The following is a 14430-nucleotide window of genomic DNA, read 5'->3' as shown; positions in this document are numbered from 1 at the left end:
TTGCTTGACCTCTAGTCGATGGCTATCGGAGCTAGAGATGCAAGGGACCGTGATGGAGCTGTTGGCAATGCGCCAAAAGATCGCTCTGCACTATTGGCCAACATTATCGATGCCGCGGGCGCCACCGAAAGGGCAAGAGGGTAAACGATCGAACGTCAACGAGTAGCTAATTGTTGGATTCGCTGCGAACAGATGCTTCACCAACCATTGGTTTCAATGGGGCTTGATGCGGTCAGTGCTATCGATTAATTTTACGATCTAGAGCACACTCTCACCCCATCAGCATCACAACAGCTGGGTTTGGAAATGGAAATGGGTAAACAGCTCGCAAAATCACGAACTCATTCGACAGCAAAATCCGGTTGCGGATGAATTATTCTCGATCGTGCTCGAGCGAAGACGATCGACCGTGGGGGTGAATACCTCGCACCTGTTGCCTGCAGTCATCGGTTGCTATACCCCTGTCTGGGGGATGAATTGTGGATTGGCCGGATCTGTCGTTCTCGGGTTTCGATTGTTCAAATGGTCAGATGGAAACATGAAAAAGAAAACGTGAGCATCTGAACAATTATAGGCCTCAACATCGACACCCAGTGAGGATATCGTCTTGCCCATCCCACGACCCATCGACGAGGATAAATCATAGGAGCAAAGTATACCAGCGACCCACTAGTTCCACCACAAACACGTGCCATCAATATGCGCTGCATGCACTTGAATTTGAATCACGAGAACGACAAAACGTTCAGACGAGCCGGAACGAACAGATCGAGATCTTAAAGGCGATCGAATTGCGCATCTTTTTGTAGCAATTAATCGCGAACCATGCCCAATTAGTCGACTCGGATCGAAACACGACTTGGTGCAAAACTGAAGGCAAAAATGTTACGATCATCACAATTGCACAACCACCTTGACCGCATCAATTTATGTAGCCCCAATTGGGAGGGAAATTATCTAAATCAGAAGAGTACGAACGGTAAATGAACTGCAAAAAAGAATCCGTGGGAAATCATAACTCAACTTCAACGTTTTACAAAATCAAAAATAAATTTGATAATAATGTAGGATAGGATGAAGCTCATCTAAACCTGACAGATCTTTTTGCTGCTCGAAGAGTCTACAACGAAGCTGTGCTACCGTGGTTTTGGACGAAGCAATACTTCCCAGCTATGGAAATGGAGCGATTTCACTTTTAGCTTAGTGAGTAATTTATGTAACATCGTGTTACCGCTGTTGATTTTGCATGTAGCTTCTGTAAAATGTACAAACCAGCTATTGTGTGGGATGATAACTCATCCCGTGGTTTCTGCCAACAACACTCTGACTAAGCACGGGCCCATTCCACCTGTGCCATCGGCTACGGTTCGGTTCCTGTGCCATCTAGAGGCTTATCTTTGAACAAAGCAAATCGAAAGCAAAACGTCGAAATTACGAACGTACTGCTAGGAGAGCTTCAGTTTTTGTTCCTCGATGATGACGATGAGAAAAAAAATATTCGAAAAATGTCACGAAGCTACACTTCGGAGTCAGCGATGTGGAACGGCCAACGAAGAAATTTTTCCATTCTAGAACCGTCATGTTAGCTGAGCAATGGTATCGGTTTCTCATACGTTACACAACTTAAGACGAACACTGATACCGGAGGATGGGTCCATTAGCATAATGTAGCCGTAATTGTTCTACACGCGGTTTTCATGGTGTCTGACACATATCCAGCTCAAGTTTGACTGGTTTCACATAGAATATATAGTTTTAATGCTTCAAAAACAACGTAAAACATTCAAGAGCAATGTGGAATGAATGGAAACTCTATTCCAGACCAACGTTATCTTCAAGAAGACTACAAAATTTTTTGTCGAAAACCATGCACATGGAACACAATAGGAGAAGCACATTCATAGCCAATGTCATCATTGTAACATTACTGTTAACCCAGTGCCATCTGCCGACATTGATGACGATCGTTTAAAATGACTACTCATTGCGTTTCCAAGCGGAATGCTGTCGCATCGTTTAGTAGTTGCAGCGAGGACACCTGCTAGAACAAAATAACCGAGACGACCTTGGTGGATCTGCCCATCCGCCTTTAGCCACGCCGCATGCGTGTCCTTGACCGGGGATACGATCGACAGGGGTAACTAATTTGCACCACCTATCGAACCGTGGCACGATCAGCTGCAATGATCAATCGATCGATGGTTTATCGGTGGGCGAAGGTTTTAATGGAGCGCGCCCATTCTCTGACCCATGGAGGAAAACAAAACTATTATACTGCATGTTTTGTCGACACACCTGCAGCATATGGACATGAATTCAAACAAGGTAGCCGTTGAGGCCGGGCCTATCATCGGGGTTAGAATTGGTTGTGGTTCATTGAGGAACGCTCGGGGTGATTGGCTTGAAATCAGGTGTGGACAGGGCTGCTAACCTGAGTAGCGGCAATTATGGAGCTACGCAAAACGGTATCGAATGGCAAACGCGTGGACATAAATGCGCATGTAATCGTCCCGTTGACAGCGAGTAGACGGCTAGAATGGGCGCAACGTAGACTAGAAAGCTCGCCTCTCGAGCTGCAAACTTTACTCCATATGGTTTGTTATGATTTCTACTCAGCTAGCAGGTGCTAATCGTGCTCATCGGTGTGTTACTTCCATATTTCTTTCCCACCATCGAGCCTCCAGGGCACGCACCCGATCGTCCTTAGGATGTCGCGTTTGGAAAACCGATTAAATCGGAATGCGTTGTAGGGAGTTGTCACTGTCACGTCTGCGGATCAGGAAGATGCTGCTGGGATTAGGATCGATAGCGAAAAGGAAATGCTAGAAGGTACGGTGCCTTTTGCGGATCGCATCGCCAGTGGATCAGCGAAGGTGATGACATTGTTTTATGGCCGGTTGATATTTCATCGAGCGCTTTGTCTCTCGGTGGAGGAAATGTCAAACTTTCAATAGATGTGCCCTTTCTCGAGGACACCGTTTTATGACCTACGTTTTTAGTCATATTTGGCGCTCGTAAGATGACACATTGTTCGAATGACGAGTGGTAAATGACTGGGAATAATTTAGCGGTGCCATTTTTTTGTCGAGCTGAGGAACACTGCGCAACCTGAAGGCTCTTGTCTGAGAAGAAGGCTTGGAGAAGCACATTTGCAGTAATTCTTTCCCTCTTTCTTAGTTGTTGCGACGTTTTTGTGGATTATTACAGACTCTTTTTGATGTTATAATTCTCAATGGTTTTTCGATGAACCACCAAGTGCGACATACGCTAACAAAACGTCCATTACCGCACTAATTTGGGCCCCGCGATACGTTAACGGGCGTTTCCACAGGCAAAACGGCCGGGAATAATGTTTGTTCGTTTTTCGTTCACTGCCGCTCCGTCACAACAGAGCAACAGCGTGGTTGGATGCCGTGGTGCGGCGTTTAGCGACCCGCGGAAAACGAGATCCGGTCGGATGGGGGTGCGATTGTGGTGAGAGCGAGACACCTATCGATGGGGGTGCACTCGCGGAACAAAGCCAACATCAGGACAGCACGACATGGCATGGCCCGGTCCGGAGAGTGTGACTCACGCCGGAGATCGCATATATAGACGTAGAGACCGTCGTGGCCGCCGAATAGTCGAGAGAACGCGCTCCGAGAGTGACGAACGTGTGGACCACAACACCGCCAAGCAGAGTCGACCAGGTACGCGGCCTAATCTCATCTTGCTCACTCAAGGGCACCCCAGGGCGGCCAAAATTCGCGCTCTCCCAACGCACTCACGAATCTCACCTGCCCGCGCACTGTTGGGTGAAGAACTTTTGTTTTGACTTTCGCGTGTGCCAATGAAGTGGGCGAACAGCTCGGATTAAAGGCATCCGTCCTATTTAACCGTCGTGTCATTTTCCCATCGCAGAACCAGTAAACCTGCTGCCTTCCCACACCACCGAAGTGTGTGCAGTTCCGTAGTGCAGAGTTTTGTGAGTGTGACGCAACCGGGCAGTTACTGCGCGCGGAAAAGTCTGGAAAATTTCACCACCAAAACACCTGCGACCCCGTGTGAGCAAACCAACCCGACAAGGTGACCGAACGGTGCCGAGAGAATGCGTCGATTTGTGACCAGTTTTCTGCTGGTGGTCGCCTTGACCGTGACCGCCACCGTCGCCTACCCAGGTATGTTGTGGATGGTGTTCCCGTTCATGGGGGTTTTCGGAAGCAATCCGGTCACTTTCCGTATGGTTGGTGCGGTGACATAAATTTCACTCGAGCAAGAAAGCCGCAGTGCGAAGTCGTGGTCGTGTACGCGAGCAGAGCGATAACGGGGGGTTTGAAAATCTCAACATTGAATTTTCCTCGCTTCGAGTGGCGTGTGATTGGTACGGGCTTTTCGTTCACTGGCCGTGGCATTCGCGGGTGGCGAATCGATCGATGGTCGCACAAAATCAATTTTCCTGCGTTACGCCGCTGGTGGAAGGTTTTCGAACGCGGCAGGACCGAGCTCGCGAGAACGCCGTGTCGTTGATTTAAGGTCGTGGTTGCAGCGATAAGGGACGGTTTTTGGTCGTGAGATAAGTTCCCTTCTCATTGCGTGTTTTTCGTGACCAAGCGTGTTAGACGGTGCGTGACGTGGGAGCTTCCTGCCGGCCAGCGACTTCGAACGTAATGTTTTAATTGTAATTGTGTGCAATCAGTGTGCATCAGGTGCACGAAATGAGTGTCTTGCGAGGGCGGCCCGTCCTCCCGTTGGCTCTATTCTATCTGAGACGCAATTTTACGACAGCGAACTCGTGCCAGCGAATGACTTTAAGCGACAGAAGGGCGAGGTATCTAATGTACGTTTTCCGGATTCGGGTTTCTCGAAAGCCCGACGGATATACTCGTTGCACGATTTTACTTTTATCAAAACGTGATTTCAGGCATTTGAGAAACAAAACCAATGCTTTTAATAGTGAATTTAGCAAAACCAGTTTAAAGAGTCGCGTTTTTTTTGCAACAGGTAATAAGCACGGTGTGGAAAGCACAGTCACGATCAAACCGTTTGTAACAACTACTACAAGTGATCACACGATCGCTGGTGGTGTGTTTCCTCCCGCTGGAACATCCAACCGATGGGCAGCACAGATTTTAATTGACATGCCATTTTATAAAGCCACAGCTTCCGTTTCCTCTTCTAACTGATTGCATAATTTCCATCAAGCGTGAGGAACTGCTGGGCCGCCGAGCTGTGGGTAATTAAAATCTATCCAACTCGGTGTAAAGAAGCACTCGGGAGCTAAAAGCAAACGGAACACGTATCAAACAAATGTAAACCGGCGCTTCTGACTTCTGATTGCACACAACGCAATATTATTTATAAACCACACCACCTCATCAAATTCTGGCGGGGTTTTTATTTGCCTTAATGAGTTCCATCCAGCTTTTCGTACGATCATTCTTCTTAGCTCTTGCCTGGGCTCATTTCCTTCTTCCAAAGCCGGTACTCTTCCGGTTTGATCGACATGTGCCGGCCGCGTCATATGTTCGTTTTTTTCTTATTAGCTCGCAATTGACCTTGTGAGGATGGAGAAATCGTTTTGGCATACGCTGTGGACCACGACTGTTATTTGCGTCATCTCGTGCCAACCAGCTTGTTACTGGGAAATGAACCAATTCTACGGTAGAAATATGTCGCTCCATCGCCTGAGGTAAATTAAGAAAATGACTATTCTATTTGCTTGCCACAGTTGGGTGGTTTTGCCGCTGGTTCTAGTTCTACAACCGGTAGAAGGAAAACTTCGAAACTGACCACTATGAATACAGGCACGAGAACCACCCAGCGCAGTTTGGCGGGAAGTGTCTGCAACTACAACAATTTTATTAATAATTTCGGCTGATTGTTTGCTCGCTCGGCACATAGTGGAAGGGATGGTGGCAGTGTACCGAGCCATTCACACGGTATATTACGCGGCAGCAGTTGCGATGCAGTCGAATAGCGTACTCTCGTAGCCGAATAGGGGGCGCAACGCCAACGAGCGAGATGTGCCGCCATTTCATTGACCATGGATGGTCGCTTTCATGCCCGTTGACCAACTGCAACCGGCAAATGGTGATGACGATGCTGCCACAAATGAAGCATGACACTGATTCATGTTTGAGTCATTCAACACATTGGTGAGGTTCCAACCCGACTCGGCAAATGATCGAGTTAAACACACGCAGACCAATTCACTGTTGACATGGTGTTTTGGATTTTTTCCCCATTGTTTGCCTTGTGAATGGATATTTTCATGTCGATGTGGAGTTATATTAGTATACCTTTGTAACACTGATGTTTCATTCATTTTCGTGTTCTACATTGACATTTGCGTGTAGTGATTATTACGAGGAAACCATGGATAAATTCAAGCTGATACAAAATCAGCTGATGCCTGTGGTTGGAGATTCGGAATATTTACCCAAAAAAACCAAGCAAAAATTCCACTACAACGCTCTTGAGCGCTTGAATCATGATGGAGAAGCACGCTAATTAAAATACTTTCGCGGCCGAAGGTGAAAAGGTGCCGCCTAGAAACGAGACACTGAAGTCAAGTGGCTCAATTTCCTTGGCTTGGGCAAAAATCCGTGAAAGCAGACCCAAAAGTGAGTACTACTGGCCAAACACGAAGAATGCAAGAAGACTGCATCGCAACGTAGCCGAATGACGGAGGCTATTTTCATCGAGAGGATAGTTAATTGCTGCACAATCGTTTTGAAGTGAAAGCCGTATATGATTTACAGGATTGCGTTAATTGGCGAAACTAGACGCTTGCGCTGAATTTGAAGTAATGCTGAATCATATTGTTTTTGGAACGGGATCTACGTATATCGTTCTGTTTGTTCCGGATCGCATTCTCAGCTGTTGGTCTGCACGCAGCACGCTTCGTCTACTGACATTGGCACGGATCAGATGTTGGTTGATTTGTCCCATTGCGTGCTATAAACTAATTTCCAGAACATGAATTCATGTCATGATCATAGAGCAACGTGTTTGCTATAGTTGGAGCACACTGTTACTTCTTGAGTTTTATTTCATACCAGCCAAGTGGTGGCATCATGCAGAAAGATGCACGTGACATTTATAAAACCAGTTCTTGCCAAACGTTGCTCGTCTTCGTTCGCTTGTGCAGGATGTGCTCTTTGAGTGGCTGCCGAACATGCAATTGCGTTTTTCTTCTCTGATATGCTGCTGCGTTGGCTTTATAATGGAAGAAGGATGGAAGCAATCATTTCGATTGTTTCGAACAGAAGCGATTGCGAAACGACTTAGCATTATTTGCGCTTCGTGAATGCGAATGGTAGTGCTCGAGGGAATTGTGCCGGTAGGTTGGCTTAATGCAATTACGGATAATTGCACTTTTCACTCGAAAACATTTTCGGCCCTCAAAGTTGGCATGGTTTTGCTGAGTCAGTTGCCTGAGCCTGCAGGTGGGAGGAACTTGCAGGAGCTTCTTAAGATGCGCAACATGCAAAAGCAACGCAAAATGGGACAAAATAGTTGGGAGCGTTCGAGAAGGTTGTTGTGGGTTATTTTAATCAGGGTTCAGCTTGTGTAACTACCGTTTGTAACGCAGATGGAAAGAATCGAGACACGATCGGTGCCACAGAGAGTAGGTCAGCAATGTACTCTTTTATCGGTCTTCCAGTCACGTCGTAGAATATTGTTGCTAACAACAATGTCAACAGGATTGTGAGCTACGGTCGTGATCGACATGTTCTTAGAAAAAGCAAAAACCCCAATGATCTTAAAATGAGCACAACGTGGCCTGCAGCCATCGGTTTACATATAATGAAGTTAGAGACTTAATGCAGTTTAAAATCGCTTAGAAATGTGTTGTTTTATGCAAAACTATGCGCAACTTTCGAACTCATATAGAAAATGGATAGGGGTCTGAAGATAGGAATGCAAAATCGACATATTGTCTTATTTTGAAACCTGGGAGAATAGGAAATACAGCGACTGAATAAATTACTCTTTCGAATGTCGGTGCCTTGACAAGTATTTATGCAGAGCAGCTGGCGTTGGTTCAAATGGATATTAGTCAAAAATATGAAGTGCTTGTTATCTGCAGCGGGCATACGTTATAATGACGGGTCGTATGGTGTATAATTTGAAGCACAATCATACGGGCACGACCAGAGACTCTTCTAAATTGTACCAATTATGAAACAAAACCCTTGCTGATGCTACGCAGCACGCAAAGGTGATAGAAAACGCCACAAAAAATGGCCGCTTCACGCGATTCGGCCATTTCATGATTCATCAATTGGGCTTCAGTAGCTGTGAAGGATTTTTTACTATAACACGATTGTTTGGACAGCGAACACGGAGATGGAAAGATTCGACTCATCCGTCGGAGATGTTGGAGGTTTCTGGTATCGCCTTAGCTATTTTCGGGTATTCCTATCCATCCAATGCTGACTTACGCGTTTCAGCACGAACACTGAAAGGTGCCCAGCTATGAGTGTCATTCAAACGAGGCTAAAAAAATCGACCTAGTTGGATGCCCTCCACGAATAATGATCGATTTCCATTTATTTTGAATAACAACAATAACAACTGCTGGGGCTGCATTTGATGCTTCAACATCTTCATTAGGCTTGAGCACAACAATTAGTGACGATTAGTGTGGCCGCGAGAAGGGTGGCAATTATTCTTCCCTTTGTCGCTCAGACCGTGCGGTGGCTCGGAGGAAGGAGCCTCGGATTTGTTTGACAGTAGTTCACCGAAAAGACCGGTACTGTGTCGAGCCAACTACTCCACCCTGTTCAGTGGAGGTTCAGGGATTTGGTTTTTTTCTCGATGCAAATCGATTTCACCTTGATCGTAGATCGTGCACGATTGCTTATGATGAGGCAGTTTTCCATGCCGCTGCATGCAACACGCAGCACGCCCGGGAGATTGATGATGATCAGTGATTATCTGTTGGATGTTTTCTAAACTGATTCCTGAACGCACTTCGTTGGTTGGACCGTTTCAGCGAGCTACGAGAAGGAGAAAGACGCCGACGTTTCAGATGATGCGGAGTACATTGTAGTGCCGGTTTCAAACCACCGGCCGACGTTCTACAATCGCTATCCATCGTCGTTTGAAGGCTTCGATGGAGTGGTAGATACGGGCGACTTTGTGCCTATTCCCGCTCGACCGGTATATTTCCCATCGTATAATCCATTCTCGTGGCAGCTGTCGGGATATCTGGATGGTGAGTAGGCCTGCAGTTTGTATTGAAAAAAACCTGTTTTTAAACAAGTATGACTCAATGATTGACAGATCTTCTTAAGCGCGTACGAGACCGTTTCGCCGGATCGTGGAATCCGTTCTACGGTGGAGACTTTGCCCCTTCAGGTCCAGGAGTGTGGCCTTTGGAAATCCCAGACGACTCATCGGAAGATGGTATTACCAACACAACATCTACTGTCAAGGTATGCACAACAATATTTCAATACATCCTGTTTATCCTATAAACGCGCATGATGCGCTCACGTTTTGTTTTAGATCATCGATGGTCACAAGGTTGTGATCAATGACACCTATTACACCAAGAAGACGGAATTCGGTACATCGATTTTCAAAGTGCGTGTGATCAACGTTGAATCAGCGGAGAAAGATGGCGACGAAAGTACCACTCCGAAACTGCCGACCGACGTCGAGGTAGACAACCGTAATGGAGTGGAAGGAACTGATAAGGAAACACCAACCACAGTTGCTCCTAAACGCGATACCGAATTGGATTCGAGCGATGAAGAAAAGACCACCGCCGATGATGACAACCTGAACACGATCGATACCTCGGAAGTCGAGATCGAAGGCGCTAAAATGAATGGAAAGGAAGCGCCGGTTGACAAGTCGGAGGTAAATACGGAGAGCTCCACCGATGCTGCAGAAGCCGCGGAAGCTACTACTATGGCCCCTGCTGACGCTGCCTAATCCTCTGAACGCTAGCTCAACGCTTGCCTAATATTTTCTCTACTTTGGACTGATCTACTACCTTCCTATGAGCGTCTGCTTCATTGTAACAAAATTCCACCGTCACATGTTTTCTGGATGTTATGGGTATCTCTGCTATCGTCTTCCCAGCGAATATTTTTGAAGAATTGTAGCCGTGGGTTTTGATGATCTCTTTTTTATACCTTTCTTCGATTACTGGTAGCTATTTCCCCATCTTCCCTCTGTCTTTGCTAAGCCATTGTTTCCGTAGGAGTATCGATAACAACATCCTGTGATTCAAATACCATGGACCATCACTCGTAATTCTAATCCCTTGTAACACTCTGGAACTTGTTTTCTAAATCCTTGCACAGCTCCTTTTTTCGATATTTCGCGAACATTTTTGCTCCATTCCTTCGTATTAGCATGTACATAAGAACTATTATCGATAGAACGAGAATGTGAATTCATTCGCCCAATTTTTCCAACTTCTCCCCATGCGAGCTGCAGAAATAGTACGTGATCGCACTTTCGATGCCAACTTCGTCCAGACCATGATACTACGCAACGAAAACATCTTTAACTACAGATACAGAGAAGGGTTGGTGGGATGTAGATAATAGAAGTGGGCATGATCGGTCGAGTAACTGGCTGAATCATCATTAATCAGCTGGATGGCAGGTTTTTGGTAAATATCCAAACGGATACGACCTTTCATTCCGAACGGACAAAGTCAAGGTGACCGAGCTGGAACCGGAAAGAGATACGAAGCAAGTTTCCTAGTGTAGAGGTGTACGATTGGTTGTTGCTCTTCCGATTTCTGTAATAAGTCTAACCAATTAAGCTTTACAAAGTGAATGATGTAAATAAAGTTAATAAGAACTTAAACGCCTTTTCTCTACTTTCCGCCACTGACTGCTACTGCGCGATTGCTACTATCTGCATTGATCTAAACCTTAATCCAAATAAACTCGAATAACAATACCACTGACCAGCATGTTGCTCTAGAACGCTACGTCTGTCCATTTGCGAGACAGAGTGGCGCGCATAGTTGTACATATATATATATATATTATCTTGGAAGGTTTCTGAAGGCTAAACGCGATTGAAGCATACTCATTGTAAAATAATTCATCTTGCTAGAATAGCGCTTAGTTTTACTGTTTTCTTGTTAGGCCATTTGGCTAGGTAGAAGAACCGTTCGGTTAAAAGTTACCATCAGGCGATTAACATTATACTGTAACGTATCTCGAACAGTCCTCTCAGCAGTGGTCTGGACTGGAGTCGTTCGAGGCCGCATCGATACCTTTGGAAGTGCAGATAGACGGCTCTCCTGAGATGACGCACCAACGAAACCGTCAGCATAGCGAACTGCTTGAGTCGAGTTCGGAGGAAGAGAGTAATGCACCCGCGAAAGGATCGTACCCGATCTCATCGCAAGAGTGGCCACAGATGGAAGATGATCGTAAGCGGATCATCGTTTCGATGAACAGCTTTTCCGATCGATTCAACGCTAACCAGGAACGACCCTTCGGAGATGAGGCTGGAAATCCGTCGGCGGGAGTACACGACCTGTCGAACGATATCGCTATCAACTTCCGGCTCGCTGAGGATAAAACCGTGACGACCAACCCCAACGCGATTACATTCAACCCGATGAATCCGCCATCGTTCGTCGTGCAGCGGGATCCATTTCCAAATCGTCCGGGCGTTTTCCCTACCGGTGCAGGCAGGCCAACCATGGGATTTCCATCGCAACAACCATTGCCGGTGGGAGGTGGCGCAGGTTTTCCGACGGTTGGATCGTTTCCGGGATTCCCCGGGTCGGGACTGCCGGGTGGTCAGTTTCCGGTTCAGGCCTTTCCAATGCAACCGCATCTGTTCGGGCCGGGTGCAGGACTAAACTTTGGACTTCCTCAGAATCCGCAAGTTCCTCCGTTCTTTTTCAGCAACGGACAGTTCAGACACCCTTAAAATGGCAGTGATGGGCGTGCACTTTCCAAAAGTGGTTGCCAGCACTGAACCAATTTCGAAAGCGGATGCTTTTAGTGTGTAAGATACATTCATTTATTTATTGAACTAAATTATTTTACAGCGGCGATTTGCCGGAATAGCAACCTCTCCCGACTAGATACTCTTAAGCAGCGAAGCAAAGAAGCACAATCGGTCGACTAGCTTTTTTTCTATATCTAATAATACCAAAGAAGTTTGCTCGGTTAGTCGAGTGTAGAAACTTTGAAAGAGTCGCCGGTTGATCCTTTTGGAGCGTGAAAATACACGACGAGCCCCGAAAGCCCCTTCCAACGAGTCATCAAGAAAACAGGAAGCTAGCACCCTGCACACATGTGCTCTTTGCGAGAAAGCGCAAGGGACCGACAGCAGAGGATGGGAGATTTTATTCTTCATTGGAAAATAATTTATTTACAACAGTTCCGGACTTTCTTCCGTTCATGTGGCTTAAAACTTTTCCATCAATCGGAGCGAGTGATGGCCTAAACTTTACTCACGTCGCTAGTACGTAGGGAGCGGTCCCAGTCAGAGTTTGGTTTTAGAGCGAAGATTGGAGGCAGAAGACGAGACTGCAGTTCACAGTCGGTCAAGGAACTTTTCGATAAATCCTTTACGTAAAGTGCCGAAGCTAGGGATAGTTTGTTTACGCCTTGTTGAGCTATTCGCATTACAGTAGGATTAGTCAGGGATGCGATGAACGATAACGGCAAAAACGAAACTAGAGCTGAACAAGTAGTTCCATTAGCGTACAAGTATTGAAATGTTTTGCACAAATTATCGCAAAATAAGGCAAAAATTCGAAAAAAGTGTTAGCGTGTAGGTGCATTCAGTTTATTTGCTAAAATAATATTTCTTGCACCGATATCGTACACTTCGCCTGTTAATCACTTAAACAGCGAAGATGTTTTTTGGCTGATCTAACGGATGAGAACAGAGAGATAGAGACAATGCGGCACTAGGACAGACCAATTAATTTGCGCACGGCCGACAAATGGCGATAGATTGGGATGGGTAAAACTCATTGCACCTAATTCGACCAGGTACTGGAAGGAAGATTCTCGCTCCGTAGTCAGCACCGGTGAACGATGTAAAGCACCAACGGCAAACAATTCAATAAATCTAGTCTTCCTTGACAGATTCTGGCACCCGTTTGGGAAGAGTAAGGATTTTAATTTGAGCAGATTCTCTGTGTGTGTTTGTGTGTATGTGTGAAAGTGTTCCCCCGTTTGAGCTTGTGAGATAGAATGCTCTTTGCGTCGCCTCGATTAGAAGTATTTTTTCGTCTCTTCCAGTGCATTATCAAAACGAGAAAAAAAACCTGGTAAGCTGAAAATAAGATTTTAATTAACACTTTCAAAAATTAATTTATTTTTCCCTTGCTATCGATTCCTTGTGCTTTGCACCGGCCCAAGAGGATAATCTGGCCAAGGAAATTACTCTTCTTTAACTGCCGACAGACAAATGGTAGAGGCGAAAGAGTAACGGTTCGATCTGATACATTCTTACGGCACACTTTCAAGCTGGTCAACAGTACCGGTGGCGCTAAAGGGAAGGAAAAAAGGCTTAAGACTTTTCTTCTTGCTTGCGCTCTTGTTGGATTTTCTCAATCGACCTCGATGAGCAACCAATCCATACCATGCCTCAGGCAAACATTGCCGTTCTTGCTGCAACTGGTCCCGGTGCAATCGGCATCGAGATCCGCTGTTCACTTTCTTTGCCGTGGCTTTGCAGACCTGGTGCTCTGGCAACGGACAGGAGCGATGATATCAAATTATATTTATTGAAAATTACTTTTTATTTAATTTCTTTCAGGGTTGAGTCTTTTTTTTTCCTCGGGCATTTTCGTTTCGTTCGTCGAAGCAGGAATCCTGCGAGAACGAGACCACGAGTGGGATAGATTTCTTGAGCAGAAATCCCAGACCTTGCGGTAGTTTCGAGGCACTGGTTTACCGAGTGCACCACCGAGAAGCAGTGAACATCAATCGCATCCGGCAAAGAGAAAATGCTGGCTTGAAACTTTCGCGGGGCACAAAGAGAGCAAGGGTGGACTCGCCTGCCGAACCACGCTAGTCGACGCCATGGAACAAAAAGGCGTGCTGCTGGCAGACAGATCCAGAGCTTTGTTTGCCTTTCGATTGCATTCAGTCTGTTTAAACTATGGTTTCATCGCTCTGGGGAAATTTCTCATTTTTTTCCCTAGCGATTCTCGACCCCGTTCTTGGAGGTACGGTGAAAAAGCTGCTGCCTCAGCATATCGCCTCCACCCCTGGTGAGCCCTTCGCATCCGCACCCGAAGGGTCGGTGTCAACTGGCCGACGCTTCGAACAGTATGGTGTACATTTTCAGTTCGACGCGGAAAAGCTGCTGTGCTTTTTCTTATCATCATCACTGCCGGCTTGCGCCAGCGAAAGGACCGAGAAGACGAGCAATTCCGGCGCGAACAATGCACGACCTAAGGAATAGGGGGCGGGAAAATGGCGCTGCGGGGATGAT

General features: G+C 46.2%; 1 protein-coding gene across 1 annotated transcript; it reads left to right on the top strand.

Moving 5' to 3' along the window:
- Window positions 1-3621: 3621 nt before the first annotated feature.
- Window positions 3622-13096, top strand: LOC128726560 (uncharacterized). The gene is made up of 6 exons (XM_053820375.1): window positions 3622-3689; window positions 3901-4157; window positions 8981-9202; window positions 9271-9422; window positions 9496-9852; window positions 11185-13096. Exons 2-6 carry the CDS (start codon window positions 4088-4090, stop codon window positions 11899-11901), a joined length of 1518 nt encoding a protein of 505 aa, XP_053676350.1. The 5' UTR covers window positions 3622-3689; window positions 3901-4087; the 3' UTR covers window positions 11902-13096.
- Window positions 13097-14430: the final 1334 nt, after the last annotated feature.

The sequence above is a fragment of the Anopheles nili genome, chromosome 3 (assembly GCF_943737925.1).
Source record: "Anopheles nili chromosome 3, idAnoNiliSN_F5_01, whole genome shotgun sequence".
NCBI lineage: Eukaryota > Metazoa > Arthropoda > Insecta > Diptera > Culicidae > Anopheles > Anopheles nili.
Note: the sequence above shows the minus strand (reverse complement) of the source record. Positions and strands in the feature narration are given on the sequence as shown.